Here is a 15,198-nt window from a genome sequence, read left to right as displayed (position 1 = left end):
ACGCGAGTCATTAAGTTTTCCCAGTTTTTTGTGGCAAAATTAGGGGGGGGTCGGCTTATACACGAGTCTATACGGTAATTTAGCCCCCCCTGCTGTTAAACTTTATGTGAATGAAAGTCCTGAGGGTTAATAGAGACTATTACCCCCAAATATTTAAGAGTTTACTGTGAATTTGTGTATGCTCCGGCGACTGACCGATTCTGATGAATCCCCCAGGACCTGGACAAGACGGAAGAATCTCCCTGTGAATTTAGATTACAGCTGTGTCCGGCACATCACCCGGGTTTTCCTGAGATGAAGCCCATCACCAAGATTAAGGTAATGCTGTGCCGATACTTCCACGTCCCCTTGTGAAGAAACGCGAAAAGAATTTACTGATTCTCCCTCTAAGAGATCAGTGATTTTTGTGTTTTTTTTTTTTGTTTTTTTTCTAACCACTTTCATGGTCTGTGCACACATTGCAGATTCTGCTGCGTTGTACAGTACTATTCTGTGTAAATCCAGAAACGCTGTGCACATGCTGCGGATTTTCCCGCACAGATTTGCAGCGGTTTATTTTCCGCACCATGTCAATTCTTTGTGCGGAATCCACAGTGTTTTTACACCTCTTCCATTATAGGAATCCGCAGGTGAAATCCGCACAAAAACTGCACTAAATCCACAGTAAATCTGCACTAAATCCGCAGATCATTTTACCTGCTTATTATTTTCTGCTGTGTGGCAATATTCACATCTTCGTCAGTATATTTATTTGTTACATTCATTTCCAGGTGTCTGGACTGAAACCCAAGAGTTTGGATTCACGTTCTAGTTCCAAACTGAAACCAATGGCCCCTGCAAGAGTGAGTGGCCTGAGCAGCAGAGCGAGACCTTCCCAAAACAACGAGAACCGACCCGGGCTGCAGACTACCATCAATGACCTATGGAAGAACTTCAGCTTTCAGAAGTAAGATGACACAACATGTAACGCCAGCACCTTCGCCTTGGCTCGCGCCTCTTCTGATGTAACACGGCCACACTTTATTCTTTGTTTGTAGGCGTTGAAGACCCATAAGGACGTCGCTACCTGGCTCTGTTGCCCCAGTTCAGAATTCTTATCTGTAAGTGGCCGTCAGCTACTGAACAAACCTTTCCTAAATGGTGAAGTGCCGCAGATAGAAAAACTCATCTCCTGGAGCAGCGATGACAATACGGTGTTACAAAAACTGCTGCAACCATCACTTTACATGTGCTGTAGCAGTACATGTATTTCATAGGCCCAGAATAATAGATTTTACACCGTCGCATTGTATTTGTTAGTTTCTTGGTCGGGCACAGGAATGAAATGTAACCTTTTTTTTTTTTTTTTTGTCTTAAAACTAATTTTAATTTCCCAAAGAAAATAAGAGCTCATATAGAAGTCCTGTAATAGGGGTGTCCAAATGTTTTGTCTGTCTTAAATTATCAGTGGGAAGCCATTCTGATAAAAGAAGAAAAGACAGCATACCCCAACATACTCTCCAATGGAATCTGCTGCCCCCTCCAACATTGCTGTTCCCTTGTAACCAGAAACAATGAAGCTCCAACCAAAAGTTGCCTGACCCTGCAGGCAATCAGTGGCCTCATTGCTAATCACTTGTGGGACTGGCAGCGAAGGCGCAGATTCTGGTGGCAAATATCTCACTGATTAAAAAAAAAAAAAAGGACAACCCCTTAAATGTGAATGTCTTTGACTTATTTCTCCAGGAGTTTACTTTAGAACTTGCATCAATGACGCAGGAGTAGTTGGGCTGCAACTTCCTCGACTTATATTTCCTAGTGGTCTGCCCTCCACGTAGCAGTGCGGGGGACGCTCCTAACATTACCTATTGTAGTAAAATAAATCTCCACCTTTTTCACCTTCACTTTAAAGGGAACCTGTCACCTCATTTTTCGCATATAAGCTGTGGCCACCGCCATTAGAGGCTTATCTACAGCATTCAGTAATGCTGTAGATAAGCCCCCGATGTAACCTGAAAGACAAGAAAAACAAGTTAGATTATACTCACCCAGGGGCAGTCCGGTCCGATGGGTGTCGCAGGTCCGGCGCCTCCCATCTTCATGTGATGACGTCCTCTTCCATGGTTCTGTTGTGGCTCCTGCGCAGGGGTAATTCTCTGCCCTGTTGAGGGCAGAGCAAAGTACTGCAGTGCGCAGGTGCCGGGAAAGGTCAGAGGTCCTGCGCACTGCAGTACTTTGCTCTGCCCTCAACAGGGTAGATAAGTACACCTGCGCAGGAGCCGAGGGAGAAGCAAGGAGGAGGACATCATCGTATGGAGATGGGAAGCGCCAGACCCGCGACACCCATTGGACCGGACCGCATCCCAGGTGAGTATAATCTACCTTGTTTTTCTTATCTTTCAGGATACATCAGGGGCTTATTTACAGCATTGCAGAATGCTGTAGATAAGCCCCTAATGGTGGTGGCCGCATCTTATATGCGAAAAATGAGGTGACGGGTTCCCTTTAAGTGCAGAATGATGTGTAAATAGCTTAAAGGGGTTGGCCCTGGACATTTATATTGAAGATCCTTCCTCAGGATGTGTAATTTGTATCAAATTGATGGTGGTCCCACAATTTCCACCTGCACCGATCAGCAGTTATTGGCTCCAGCGGTGGCCAGATGTGCTCTGCGTACAGTCAGACACCACAGGAATCATGCGGGTGCCAAGTGTCGGACCACCACTGATCAGATACAGATGACCTACTTTAAGTATAGATCATGAATAGGGTTGATCGAATAGCTTTGGATAAGCGCTTATCCAAATAGCTATAGCGCTTATCGAATAGCTGCCTCGGGAACCCTGAAACCTGGAGCACTCCCAATGATCAGTTCGGTGCCGCAGCTGCATATGTCGCGACAGTCACATCACATGCATGGAGAGTGACGGACAGCCGGGAGCGCTCCAGGTTACCGAGACAGGTATTCGGTAAGTGCTATAGCTATTTGAATAAGCTCTTATCCGAAGCTATTCGATCAACCCTAATTATGAATATCACCGTCCTGCAGAACCCCTTTAATTTGTTTTAGGTGTAAAGGGAAACGGTTTCTACGTTTATGGTCTCTAAACCACTGACAATTTCCCTTTAATAAATAACTTGGAAGCTGAAAAAATAAGTTGCCTAAAGTCCATCCCAAGGTTTTACAGCGTTATTCACAGTTTTATGAATTGTATATATTTGTGGATTGTAAAATATGCCGAACCACTTTTGTAGAAACCGCGCAAACAATAAACGACTTATTACTAAGATTCGGTGTCTGTCTGCCCTGATTTACAGAGGCTAAAAAAGATGTAGTTTGCAGATAGTTTTGCTCCTCTCTGGACCCAGAGCCTCAACCTTCTCCCTGGTTTTATGACATGACAACTTCCTCTTCTTCATGTGTCTGCATGGGGCTTGAAGGGGCTGAGACCCTCAAAAAAATGGATCCAGCCCAAATCTACATCTATCTAATGGCAATGGTCGTAGCTCTGGAAAATGCTCACGACCTTGTAATGGAGAAACTGCACATCTGCAAGTTCGTTCCTTCTCTGGATTTCTGCTGCACACAATTCTCACAATCCAGGTCCAATCTCTTGTGTAGATTCTCGCAGTGTGAACACTGATCTGTCACGTAGTAGACAATGAAGGATTTTGCCAGCAGTCACCCGAGTGATGTAAAGATGGTCACCAAGAAAACAGTGGGTATTGCTGCAATCTTTGTTATTAAGCCAAAGGCTGCAGCCCTGGTGTGCAATGAGCTGGGAGTACCACCTCTGGGGCTGGTGTGCGGTGACCAGATGCATGGATTCGTATGTTGAGCAGAAAGTGCCTGCTTGATCCTGGTGGGTGGTTGTAGATGGCCGATATCAGGAATGAGCACATCTATAATCGTGGTTGTTACGCAGCTTCCAAATCCCACATGGCGAGGCATACAGGTGCTTCTCACAAAACTATAATTGGTGTCCCCCCAATGAAGCGAGAGAGAAAAGTTAATGTATTCCAGTTCTTCAATACAAAAAGTGAAACTCATATATAGAGTCATTACAGAGTGATCTATTTTACGTATTTATTTCTGTTAATGTTGATGATTATGGCTTACAGCCAATGAAAAGTCATTATCTCAGTAAATTGGAATACTTTAACACACCAGCTTGAAAAATGATTTTAAAATCCGAAATGTTGGCCTACTGAAATGTATGTACAGTAAATGCATTCAATACTTGGTCGGGGCTCCTTTTGCATCAATTACTGCATTAATGCGATGTGGCATGGAGGCGATCAGCCTGTGGCACTGCTGAGGTGTTATGGAAGCCCAGGTTGCTTTGATAGCAGTATTCAGCTCGTCTGCATTGTGGGGTCTGGTGTCCCTCATCTTACTCTTGACAATACCCATAGTATTTATATGGGGTTAAGGTTGCTGGCCAATCAAGCACTGTGATACTGTTGTTTTTACACCAGGTATTGGTACTTTTGGCAGTGTGGACAGGTGCCAGGTCCTGCTGGAGAATGACATTTCCATCTCCAAAAAGCTTGTTGGCAGAGGGAAGCATGAAGTGCTGTAAAATTTCCTGGTAGACGGCTGCGCTGACTTTGGTCTTCTTGATAAAACAGTGTACCTACACCAGCAGATGACATGGTTCCCCAAACCATCACTCATTGTGGAAACTTCACACTAAACTTTAAGCAGCTTGGATTGTGGCCTCTCCACTCCTCCTCCAGACTCTGGGACCTTGATTTCCAATTGAAATACAAAATTTACTTTCATCTGAAAACACCTTGGACCACTGAGCAACAGTCCAGTTTTTTTTTCTCTCCTTGGCCCAGGTAAGACGCTTCTGGCGTTGTCTATTGGTCATGAGTGGCTTGACACAAGGAATCCGACACTTGTAGCCCATGTCCTGAATATGTCTGTGTGTGGTGGCTCTTGAAGCAATGACTCCAGCAGCAGTCCACTCCTTGTGAATCTCCCCCAATTTTTTGAATGGCCTTTTCTTAACAATCCTTTCAAGGTTGCGGTTATCCCGGTTGCTTGTGCACCTTTTTCTACCACGCTTTTCTTCCACTCAACTTTCCATTAATATGCTTGGATACAGCACTCAGCCAGATTCTTTAGCAATGACCTTTTGTGGCTTACCCTCCTTGTGGAATGTGTCAATCACTGCCTTCCGGACATCTGTCAAGTCAGCAGTCTTCCCCATGATTGTGGAGCTACTGAAACAGACTAAGGGACCTTTTATAAATGCTTAGGAAGCCTTTGCAGGTGTTTTTGTTAATTATTCTAATTTACTAAGACAATGACTTTTGGGTTTTCATTGGTTGTAAGCCATAATCCTCAACATTAAGGCCAGAGTCACACTAGAGAGGAATACGGACGAATGCTATGCGATTAAAACATCGCATAGCACTCAGACTGCTGTTAATCTATTATACGTGCAAGTGAAATCACAGCATGCTGCGATTGGCAGTGTATATCGGCCGAGTCTCGCCAATGCAAGTCTATGGGTGAGAGAAAAAAAAAATAGGTCACCACACAGACCATCAGTGTTACTCGTGAGAAATACGCAAGCATTTTCCAGGTGACAGGAAATTGCCTCATCCATTATCAAGAAGCTTTGGAATGTAAATTTCTCTGGCAACCTCTAGAAAAATCCCAGAACACACATCCACAGAGTCCAGCAGCATGACCAGACACATCAATGTCGAGATGCTGATAGTTCTGGTTCTGGAGAGGCCAGAACTATGGGACCAACGAGACGCACATTATTCAGACCGTGCACATAATGATGCAGCATGGAGGCGAATCTGCCCGCAAATGTTCCCCGATTTTGAGTAAAGACCTTGTGAGGTTCAGCAAGAAATTAGTAAGTACAATCCTAAAAAAGTATTATTAAAATTTCCACATAAAGCAACACATGAACATAACTTCATCATATGTGATGTTGTTTGTAATATGTGGCTTATTTCAGACTTCACACTTGCCAAGTAGCAGGCCACATTACACTGTAGCCTACATTTTGCAACGCAAACAAAAAGTTAAAACCTTCATTGTGTTACTTTGCAGTGTCTGATGTCACTAGACGGTGACGCAGCTGCCGAGACCAGTACCGGTGGGAGCGACAGCATCGGGCTAAGAGTGGTGATGCAGCACCCAAAAAAAGAAAATATCTGTACTATGACTGACATAATTTTCTGGCTCCCATTATGGATCTGAGACTGTAAGTACATGCATAACACCACATTTTACGCATGCTCTTACGGGCAAATATTACGTTTTTTTTTCCTACTATGTGATTAAAACCAAAACTGACACTATCCTCACCGAGGGAAACTGCTTCAGACTCAGAGGTCAACATTGATCCAGTTGGGGAAGGTGAAGAAGTGGCTGGCCCATCTTCGGCACCATCATGCAGCACCCAACCACCACCAGCAGCGTCGTCTTTACAACAGAAGGCCAATCCAGAGGACGAGGACCAAGGCCACAGTGGCAGCCCAACATTGCCACTGGATACCTCACCCTAGGCTGCCGCCATCCCATGCAGTGGCCAGCGCAGGAGGGAGCTTACCAAGACAGGCAGCAGGAGGCAAGTGGACACTGGGGTGTTGGACTATCTGTCATGGACGGTGAATAATGGGGAGGAAGCTTACGCAAGCAGTCTGGCATGCTACCTACGTCCAATTCCACGGGAGGTGAGGCTGTGGACCAGAAGGGCTATACAAATACTAATTGATGCTTGAACACCACCAAACAATCCCAACCTGGTTTTTGTTTTCCTTGAAAGGTGGCAACTGTCAAGCAGTAACCAACTGCAAGTGCCAGGAATCCAAAAAGAGCAGGCTGTATTAGTTGCTGAGCCACCTCAGAATAAATTCAGCTATAGTGGTTACTATAGAACCACTATTTCTCTATACCCCATGATAGCACCATGGAGAGAGGGGGATGTGCCCTTCAGGGACAGGGAACCTACAAATAAAAGGGAGGTACCTCTCCCTTGCGTCAGTTGGTTTCCTGTCCATAACTGTAACCTTCAGCTTGCGGTACCTGAATTAGAAGACAGAAGATCCGGGGCCGGCCAGTCCGGATACTGGCAGTGGGGAGGCCCTTGCCATGGCTGGTGCGGTACCCGAAGCCGCCACCGCTGGGACCGATGTGTCTTTTTTTCTTTATTTTTTTTTATATAGCGCTAACATATTCCGCAGCGCTTTACAGTTTGCACACACATTATCATCACTGTCCCCGATGGGGCTCACAATCTAAATTCCCTATTAGTATGTCTTTAGAGTGTGGGAGGAAACCGGAGTACCCGGAGGAAACCCACGCAAACACGGGGAGAACATACAAACTCCTTGCAGATGTTGTCCTTGGTGGGATTCGAACCCAGGACCCCAGCGCTGCAAAGTGAGCGTGGGGAAGCATAGCCGCCGCTCCTGAGAGAAGACGGGCTGCCGGGGTCCGGTAAGGTACATACGCAGATGGCGGGGCCCTGAGGAGAACACAAGTGGAGCAAAATGGCCACCACTCTGGAAATAGAATACTCCTTCCGGGTCCCCGGACAGGCACATGCGCAGCTGAGATGCTCCCCGGGTAAAGCGGGGAAGAGGGAGGAGGCAGATGTGCAAAAGGATCGGGACAAGCAAAGAAGCCACTCCACGCAGCGGATCTGCTGTGATGAGCAAGTCACCGTCTCTGGATCATCCCCTACAAGATCCTATCCCTCCAGAATCGGTACTTGCGACCGCATCTAACTGGTGAGTGACCATCGAGAAAGTTCACCATTGTAATGGGGGTCCCTTCTCTTCCCTTTATTAGTGAAAGAAGAGATTGGGAAAAATTAAAAACAGGTGTTGTCCCACCTGTGACAGCCCTACCAGAATCCTAGAACAAGAATCTCTGCAACTCTTGTATACAACAAGTACTTTGTGAGGAAACCCTGGATTTTGCCTCTGAACTTAGATCTGCAATCAGATCAGAAGTCCAGAGTGTGTTTACGTCCCTGAAGCAGGGGGATAAAGTAGAAAAGAGGGATACCATGGTATACTCCCAATCTGGTCCCTCTACCTCCGGGGGCATTGACTTGGATATATCACACTCTTTCGGCAAGGAAACGGGGGGGGGGGGGAATCATTGTTTTCCCCTAGAAGAGGTAGATACACTGGTAAAAGCAGTGATCTGTGATGGGCCCTCGTCCTGACAGTTCAAGACATAATGTTTGGGGGATTAGGCCAAAAGAAACCTAGGGTGTTTCCACTAAATCAAAATATCCAGGCCTTAATTAAAAAAAATGGGAGAGGCCGGACAGGAAGATCTCTTCGGTACCTTCCCTTAAAAGGAAGTATCCCTTTGAAGAGGAAGCATCCACATCTTGGGACAAAGCCGCTAGGCTTGACGTTGCTGTGGCCAAAGTTTGTAAGAAGTTTGCCCTCCCCTTTGAGGACATGGGTACAATTAAAGACCCCTTGGACAAAAAAGCTGACACCTTCCTTAAAGGGGCCTGGGAATCAGCAGGGGGAAACATTAGGCCAGCCATAGCGGCACCATGTACCTCCAGATCCTTAATGATATGGGTGGATCAGCTGGAGAAACAACTGAGGGAGGGGACACCCAGAAATAAGATCTTAGAATGCATTCCCATGATAAGAGGTTCAGTGGCTTTTTTGGCAGACTCATTGGCTGACTGTCTACTTGACATCTAAATCTGCAGCCCTCTCAGATGCAGCTAGGAGAGCTCTATGGCTTAAATGCTGGCCAGGGGATTTACAAAAAAATTAAAGTTATGCTCGATCCCATGTGAGGGCCAATTTTTGTTCGGAGAGACCTTGGATGATATCCTCCACAAGGCAGGGGATAAGAAATAAAGCTTCCCGAACCTGGGCCTGCGTCATTTAAACAGTCCTTTTGGAGAAAAAAGTTTTCCGTTAAAAAAAAAAATCCTGAGAGAGCAAAACAGATGGGATGAGGGAAGAAGAAAAGATAGAGGGTTCCTCTTTGGCAGCTCGTCCCAGGACAAAAAATCCTCAAAGTGATGGTTTCCCCAGGGGGGGGGGATTAACCCTTTTCCTTTCAGCATGGGAAAAAATCTCAAACAGCCCTTGGATCTTAAATCTAATTAAGTCAGGCTTGCGAATAGACTTTTTCTCTCCCCCCTCAAAACTACGCGGTGATTCCCCTAAGATCTTCTATACGGGAACAAAAAGCCTTAGAATGCGAGGTCATAAACCTCGTAGAAAAATCAGCCCTTCAGGAAGTTCCCCCTCAAGAGACGGGGTAGGGGTTCTATTCTCCGCTATTTCCAGTGTCCAAACCAGACAGCACCTATCGGACAATAATAAACTTGCGGAAACTGAATGGTAATGTCAGAAATCAAAAATTCAAGGTGGAATCAATAAAATCCACCATCAAAATACAGTCCCCGAACAGTTTTATGACCGTCTTGGATCTCAGCGACGTGTACTACCACGTCCCCATCCACAAAGAGTACCGGAAATTCCTCAGACTAGCAGTTTCCATAAAAGAGGAAATAAGAGAATTTCAATACAAAGCCTTCCCCTTCGGAATACCTATAGCCCCCCATGTATTCACAAAATTAGTAGCGGAAATGATGGCTCATCTGAGGGAGCAAGACACTAAGGGTATGTGCACACGGTGCAGATTCTGCTGCAGTTCCGCAGCGTTTCTGCAGCTGCGGGTCCGCAGCAGATTCTGCTGCGTTGTGCAGTACCTTTATTTCCTATGGAAATTAAAAAACGTGCACATGCTGCGGATTTTTCCACGTGGTTTTGCTGTGGTTTACAATCCGCAGCATGTCAATTGTTTGGTGCAGAAACGCTGCAGTTTTACACCTCATCCATTATGAGGTGTAAAACCACAAGACTTTTGTCCTGCGGATTAACCTGCGGTTTTCTCTCCAAAATCTGCACACCAAAAAAACTACGTGTGCACATAGCCTAATAATCCGCTGTGGAGAAACGGGGTCAGTGGGTGCTCTCGTCCGCTGGCCAGGCTACCTTTAGAAAGACTGCATGGACCAGGGCTCATACCACTGAACGCCTGCTCTATCTCCTTGTGGGCAGAACACTAAACAGACAACACAGGGTTAGGGTAAAACTGTGGCCAAGCTTTATTGAACCACAACACCCATTAGCAAACAGAACAATTTCAGCAATTACCCAAAATGGAGCACACCACAGGGTCTCACCCCTCCGCTGACTCACCGAGATGCTAGTGGATGTTGTCAGAGCTCCCAGGGTCACTATTCCACCTGTGTTAACACACAGGGAGGAGGTCACAACAAGCGTAGGGAGATGACCGAGAGCAGACAAGTGTTCTTTCAGCCGGGTCTGACGTACTCTCCCCTGGGATCCTGAAGAGTTTCTTGTCCGTTGGGTGTTTAGCAGGAGGTCCGGCTAGTAGCTCTATGTGGTGATGAGAGACACCGTCTCTCTGTCTCAGGGTCTTTTATGCCCAAGGCAGGTAAGCTATTGTTAGAATTACCCAGTGTCCTTCAGTACACCCTCACCCTTTCCCTATCTACAATCAAGTCAACAAACTGATTCCAGAATATAAACAAACATCAGATAAGCACACACTGTTACATGGTATATCATTGTGCAAGTCAGCCTTCTTGACCCACCAGAATCCACACTTAATTCCACAAGCCAAATATACAGACAAAAAGTCAATTCCTCCAGGCCTGGTACAACATAGCCGTCTGAGCAATTAAGATATACTCTGGTTTCTTCACATCTGCTATTTGGATGATTTTCTGATAGCAAGCGACAGCCCAAAGCTGCAGAGAGCAGAAGGACAGAGTAATGAGCCCCCTAGTGTACCTGGGCTGGCTTCTAAATCTGAAGAAGTCAAGGCTAGAGCCCAACAGAGTACAGGAATTCCTAGGGCTAATGTTGGACTCTCAAAACCAAGAGTGCTGCCTCCCAATTCACAAAAAAGAAAAGATCATGCACATAGTGGCAAAGGCTTTACGGAACCCCTCCATGACACTCGGTCACTACTAGGCTCCCTTTCCGCCTGTTTACATTAAGGGATCACTTAGAGGGCCACATAACTCTAGATTCAGCTACTATTCATTCCCTAGCTTGGTGGAGGGATACCAACAACCTATCCAGAGGGATCTCCTGGGTAAAAAGTGTCCCACATAATTACCACCGATGCAAGTCCTACGGGATGGGGAGCTCACATGGACAATAAGGTTACTCAGGGGGAATGGGGGAGTCAGGAACTTGGGGCTTCCTCGAACTTTTTTTTTCCTCCTTTTTCTATGGGGTCATCATGTCCGTGTATTCTCGGACAATCAAGTGACGGTGGGCTTATATAAACCATCAAGGGGGAACCAGGTCCCAAGCCATAATGGACACCTCCAGGATCCTCAGCTTGGCAGAGAGAAATCTCCCGTTTCTGAACTGCACATTCTGGGGGTAGAAAATCAAAAGGCAGACTTTCTGAGCCGCACTCAACTGAGGCAGGCAGGGTGAGTGGGTTTTAATTCAGTCCATTTTCGAACAGATTGCGAAGATGTGGGGAACCCCTGAAATAGATTTGTTTGCCGATTTTAACAAAAAGGTGGAGGCATTTTGCTCTCTTGTATTACCAACTGTTTAGCAATAAGGTTCGGATACGGCTTTAAAGAAGGCACCACTTGGATATGACACAATTTTATTATACAATAATTAATTTAAATGATAAAACACCAAATTAATGGAATATATGATAATGATATAGCAATTACGGGAAATAGAAAATAGTATGATATTGCATATACTTATATTCAAACTACAAAGGTTTTGGTACACATACTCACATCAGAAAGAAGAGGAGAAAGAGTCTTCACTAGGGGCATTTACATCATCTGTCTGGAAATACTTCAGCTGGAGAAGCGGTCAGCGAAGACAGAGAATGCTTCCTAGGATCTACACTGCGAAGAGCGTCCCCTTACACAGGTCCACAAAAGCTTTTGTTTTCATTGACTGCTTCACCAGCTTTTATACGCTTTAAACAAAGGTTTACACTATATAATATTGTGTAAACATGAAAATACACAAGTTAGTTGTCTGATGTTCCAATCACATGACAGTGGCCACCTATCATGAATAAATAACATAAAACAAAACTTGCCTCTTCGGACTATTTACTATTACCCTAACAGTTACATATGATAAGAGTAAATCATACACTGGGGTATAAGCCAGAACAAAGTTTCTTTCCAACAATATACTATGATCAGAACCCTAGCACAAAATATATATATTTCAGACTACAGTTAAAGAGATCTTTAAGATTGGATACACTATAATGGGTTTCAGATCGCCAACTATATTCCTGGTTCTACATTAGGCTTCCCCAGCCATATTTCTATGGCCTTATGTACAATAATGTGCAATTGTCTATATACCCGGTCCACTTTTAACCCCCATATGCTTTAAGACACAAATATCAGGTGATGCCTTGTCAACATACTTGAATTTTAAGAGCAGTGAATGGTGTGAGTAAGTCAACAGTGTACACAAAGGTTAATTCTTTCCAGTAATCAAGATTAAGCAAGATTACTCTTTCAACAAGCATTGTCTTTTAGTATACGCAACACTAAAGGTGCTGTCACTCTTGGCGATGCACCAGCGATATGACCCGGTCAGGATCGCTGGGGCATCGCTAAGTGGTCACTAGTGAGCTGCCACACAGGCAGATCTCACCAGTGACAATCGCAGGGGTCGGGGGTCGCTACTTACCTGTCGGACCAAGCGATCGTGACGTCTGCCCGCGTCCACGCATCGCTTGTCGCCACAGCAGGAAGCTGACGACGAGAAACGGTCCAGGACGTTCTCGCGCGATCAGCGATAACCAGCGGGGGAGCGGTCGGAGGTATCAGACATAGCGATATCGCTAGCAATATCGCTATAACGTCACAAAACCAGTGAGCGATATTGCTAGCAATATCGCTTAGTGTGACAGGCCCTTAAGGCTGCATCTCAATAGCCATTGTGGGTCTGACCTCATGAACCCTGGTTTTCAAGAACTGGACATGAGGCTTTCAAATGCTGACATTTCAGGTTCCTATATTTCAATATACAGTAATTTCAATATGGACTCAAAATAGGCATTTTTTTTTTTATATAATTCACACTACAATCCACCCTTGGCTATCTGAATCCATATATTATTTATATCCAGTACCATATCCTAAAGGAATAACATCAACAGATGAGCGACATAGAGAAAACAAAGAAGGAATACATTGTATACAGCAACATAAAGCAATACAAGCACAGATTATTCCAAAAATTACTCCTAAAATATAGCGTAAATACCCAAAATCAGGCAGCCAGGAAAATAACCAATCCCACCATCTACTGTCACTTCGTGCAATGTGATTAACATATTCCTGTAACTGATCTATCTGAGACTGCAAATCCTGGCTGTGATCAGACAAATTAAAACAACACATACCATTAAACTCGACATCCATGATTATGAATCAACAACAAATAATCTATAGTTGCCCTATTTTGTAAAATTGCTTTCCGGTAACTGTATATCCAGTAATATATTCTCTAAAGCTCTACTAGTAGTATTTATTGATTTAGCTATAAGACAAGATAATCTACCTACAGTATTGGCAGCATATGCCATTATAGCAGGGGATCCTACCATCGTTAGATACATTCCTAGAATTTCTGATTTAGTTAATAAATTTACGTTATAATTACAATCTTCTGATTAATAATTCTAGCCCGCCACCCCCTATAGCTAACATGTGCAATTATACATCTACCCACCTCTACCACCGTGTAGCTATCTAAACTAATCTCCCTGTTACCCATTAATATCCCTACACCATCATTCCTATTAACACATGAGCCAGACCATACACGCTGTCCGTAAGGCCAGTCCTTATCGCTTGGAGCGTCCACAATCCCACATTCCTGAAGACAAAAGATGTGAGCATTCATGTGTTTAATATAATCTAGAACGATTGCCCTCCTGAATTTGGATCTAATTTGCCTGACATTCAGGGACGCAATGCCCCAACCAGCTTGGGGAGCCATAACATGACTTTTACATGATGACAAACACGCCACTACTTCTTCAGCCGTTTTCGTCTTCCATCTGGAACTGCAACTCCCTGAATCTGTTTACGTCGTCGAGAATGCCTAAAAAAGCATTGGTGTCAGGAGAGAAGACATTCTGAGGGTAACTACGTTCACTCACCGGACTTAAACCAACTTCACCGGGGTCTGTCCAATCCGTTCTGGGCTTTTTACAGGAAGTTCCAGGCTCCTCATCCTCAGAAGACCTCGCAAGAGTGAAGTCACCTTGATCTCCACAACTGGCCAACTCCTCAGTAGCAAACCAAGATACACTGGGAGTATTGCCAAGGGTACCCTCCAGCTCCCCCTCCCCACAGACATCAGACTGATGAGGGAGTTCACATTCAACATCAGCAACTTCCAAAACTGCCACCTCTGGGCTGGGAGACTCTGTTTAGGGCAGGGTCATGTGCATCCATGATTTCAGGTTCCTCAAGATCTGGGTCTGAAACCTGTGGAATGTCAACAGCAGCAGGGGGCGCAGCTGCCCCACCTGAGACTTCAGAGTAAGACCTAGGACTGATCCTGGCCTTACAGTCCCGATACTTATGGCCCTCCACACCACAAGCATTACACATAACAGGATTTGTGCAGTCTTTTGCCATATGGCCAGAAGCATTGCAATTCCTGCAAGTTGGCATCTCCTTGCAACAATTCTGGGTATGCCCCAAATTTTTACACCTCCTGCAATACATCGGCGTATCTGGAAAGAACAAAAAAAACACTATTTTTCCCAATTGAAAAATTAAGAGGGGGGTAATGGATGCCTCCTGGGCCTTGGGGATTCATCCCAAATCTCACAAAAAAATTTGTACTTCACAGTCCAGTGCCCTTCTCCATTCGGGACCCTGTGGGAGTACTGAACATAAATGCAATGTCTTTTCAAAAATAAAGCAATGTCCTCCAGGGAAACAAAAGGGTTGTGCATGAAAACTACAAGTGGGATATCTCTCTTAAGGCCCCGTCACACTAAGCGACTTACCAGCGATCCCGACACCGATATGAAGGTGTCAGGATCGCTGGTAAATCGCTATGTGATCGCTGGTGAGCTGTCACACAGACAGCTTCACCAGCGATCAGCACAGTGATGCCGAGCGCCCG

The 15,198-nt window shown here is 45.1% G+C and overlaps 1 protein-coding gene across 2 annotated transcripts in view; it reads left to right on the top strand.

The window, feature by feature from the left end:
* EXO1 (exonuclease 1) overlaps positions 1–1,883 on the top strand; it is a 59,669-nt gene extending 57,786 nt beyond the window's left edge. For both annotated transcript variants that reach the window (XM_073561256.1, XM_073561258.1), the window contains exons 12-14: positions 217–318; positions 771–946; positions 1,038–1,883. In XM_073561256.1, the coding sequence (XP_073417357.1) occupies positions 217–318; positions 771–946; positions 1,038–1,044 (285 nt within the window). In that variant the 3' untranslated portion in view covers positions 1,045–1,883. The remainder of the gene's footprint in view (positions 1–216; positions 319–770; positions 947–1,037) is intronic.
* The last annotated feature ends 13,315 nt before the right edge of the window (positions 1,884–15,198 follow it).

The sequence above is a fragment of the Dendrobates tinctorius genome, unplaced genomic scaffold (genome assembly GCF_039654945.1).
Source record: "Dendrobates tinctorius isolate UK_male_01 unplaced genomic scaffold, ASM3965494v1 ptg000315l, whole genome shotgun sequence".
In the NCBI taxonomy this organism is placed as follows: Eukaryota; Metazoa; Chordata; class Amphibia; order Anura; family Dendrobatidae; genus Dendrobates; species Dendrobates tinctorius.
This window is presented reverse-complemented; position numbering and strand designations above follow the sequence as displayed.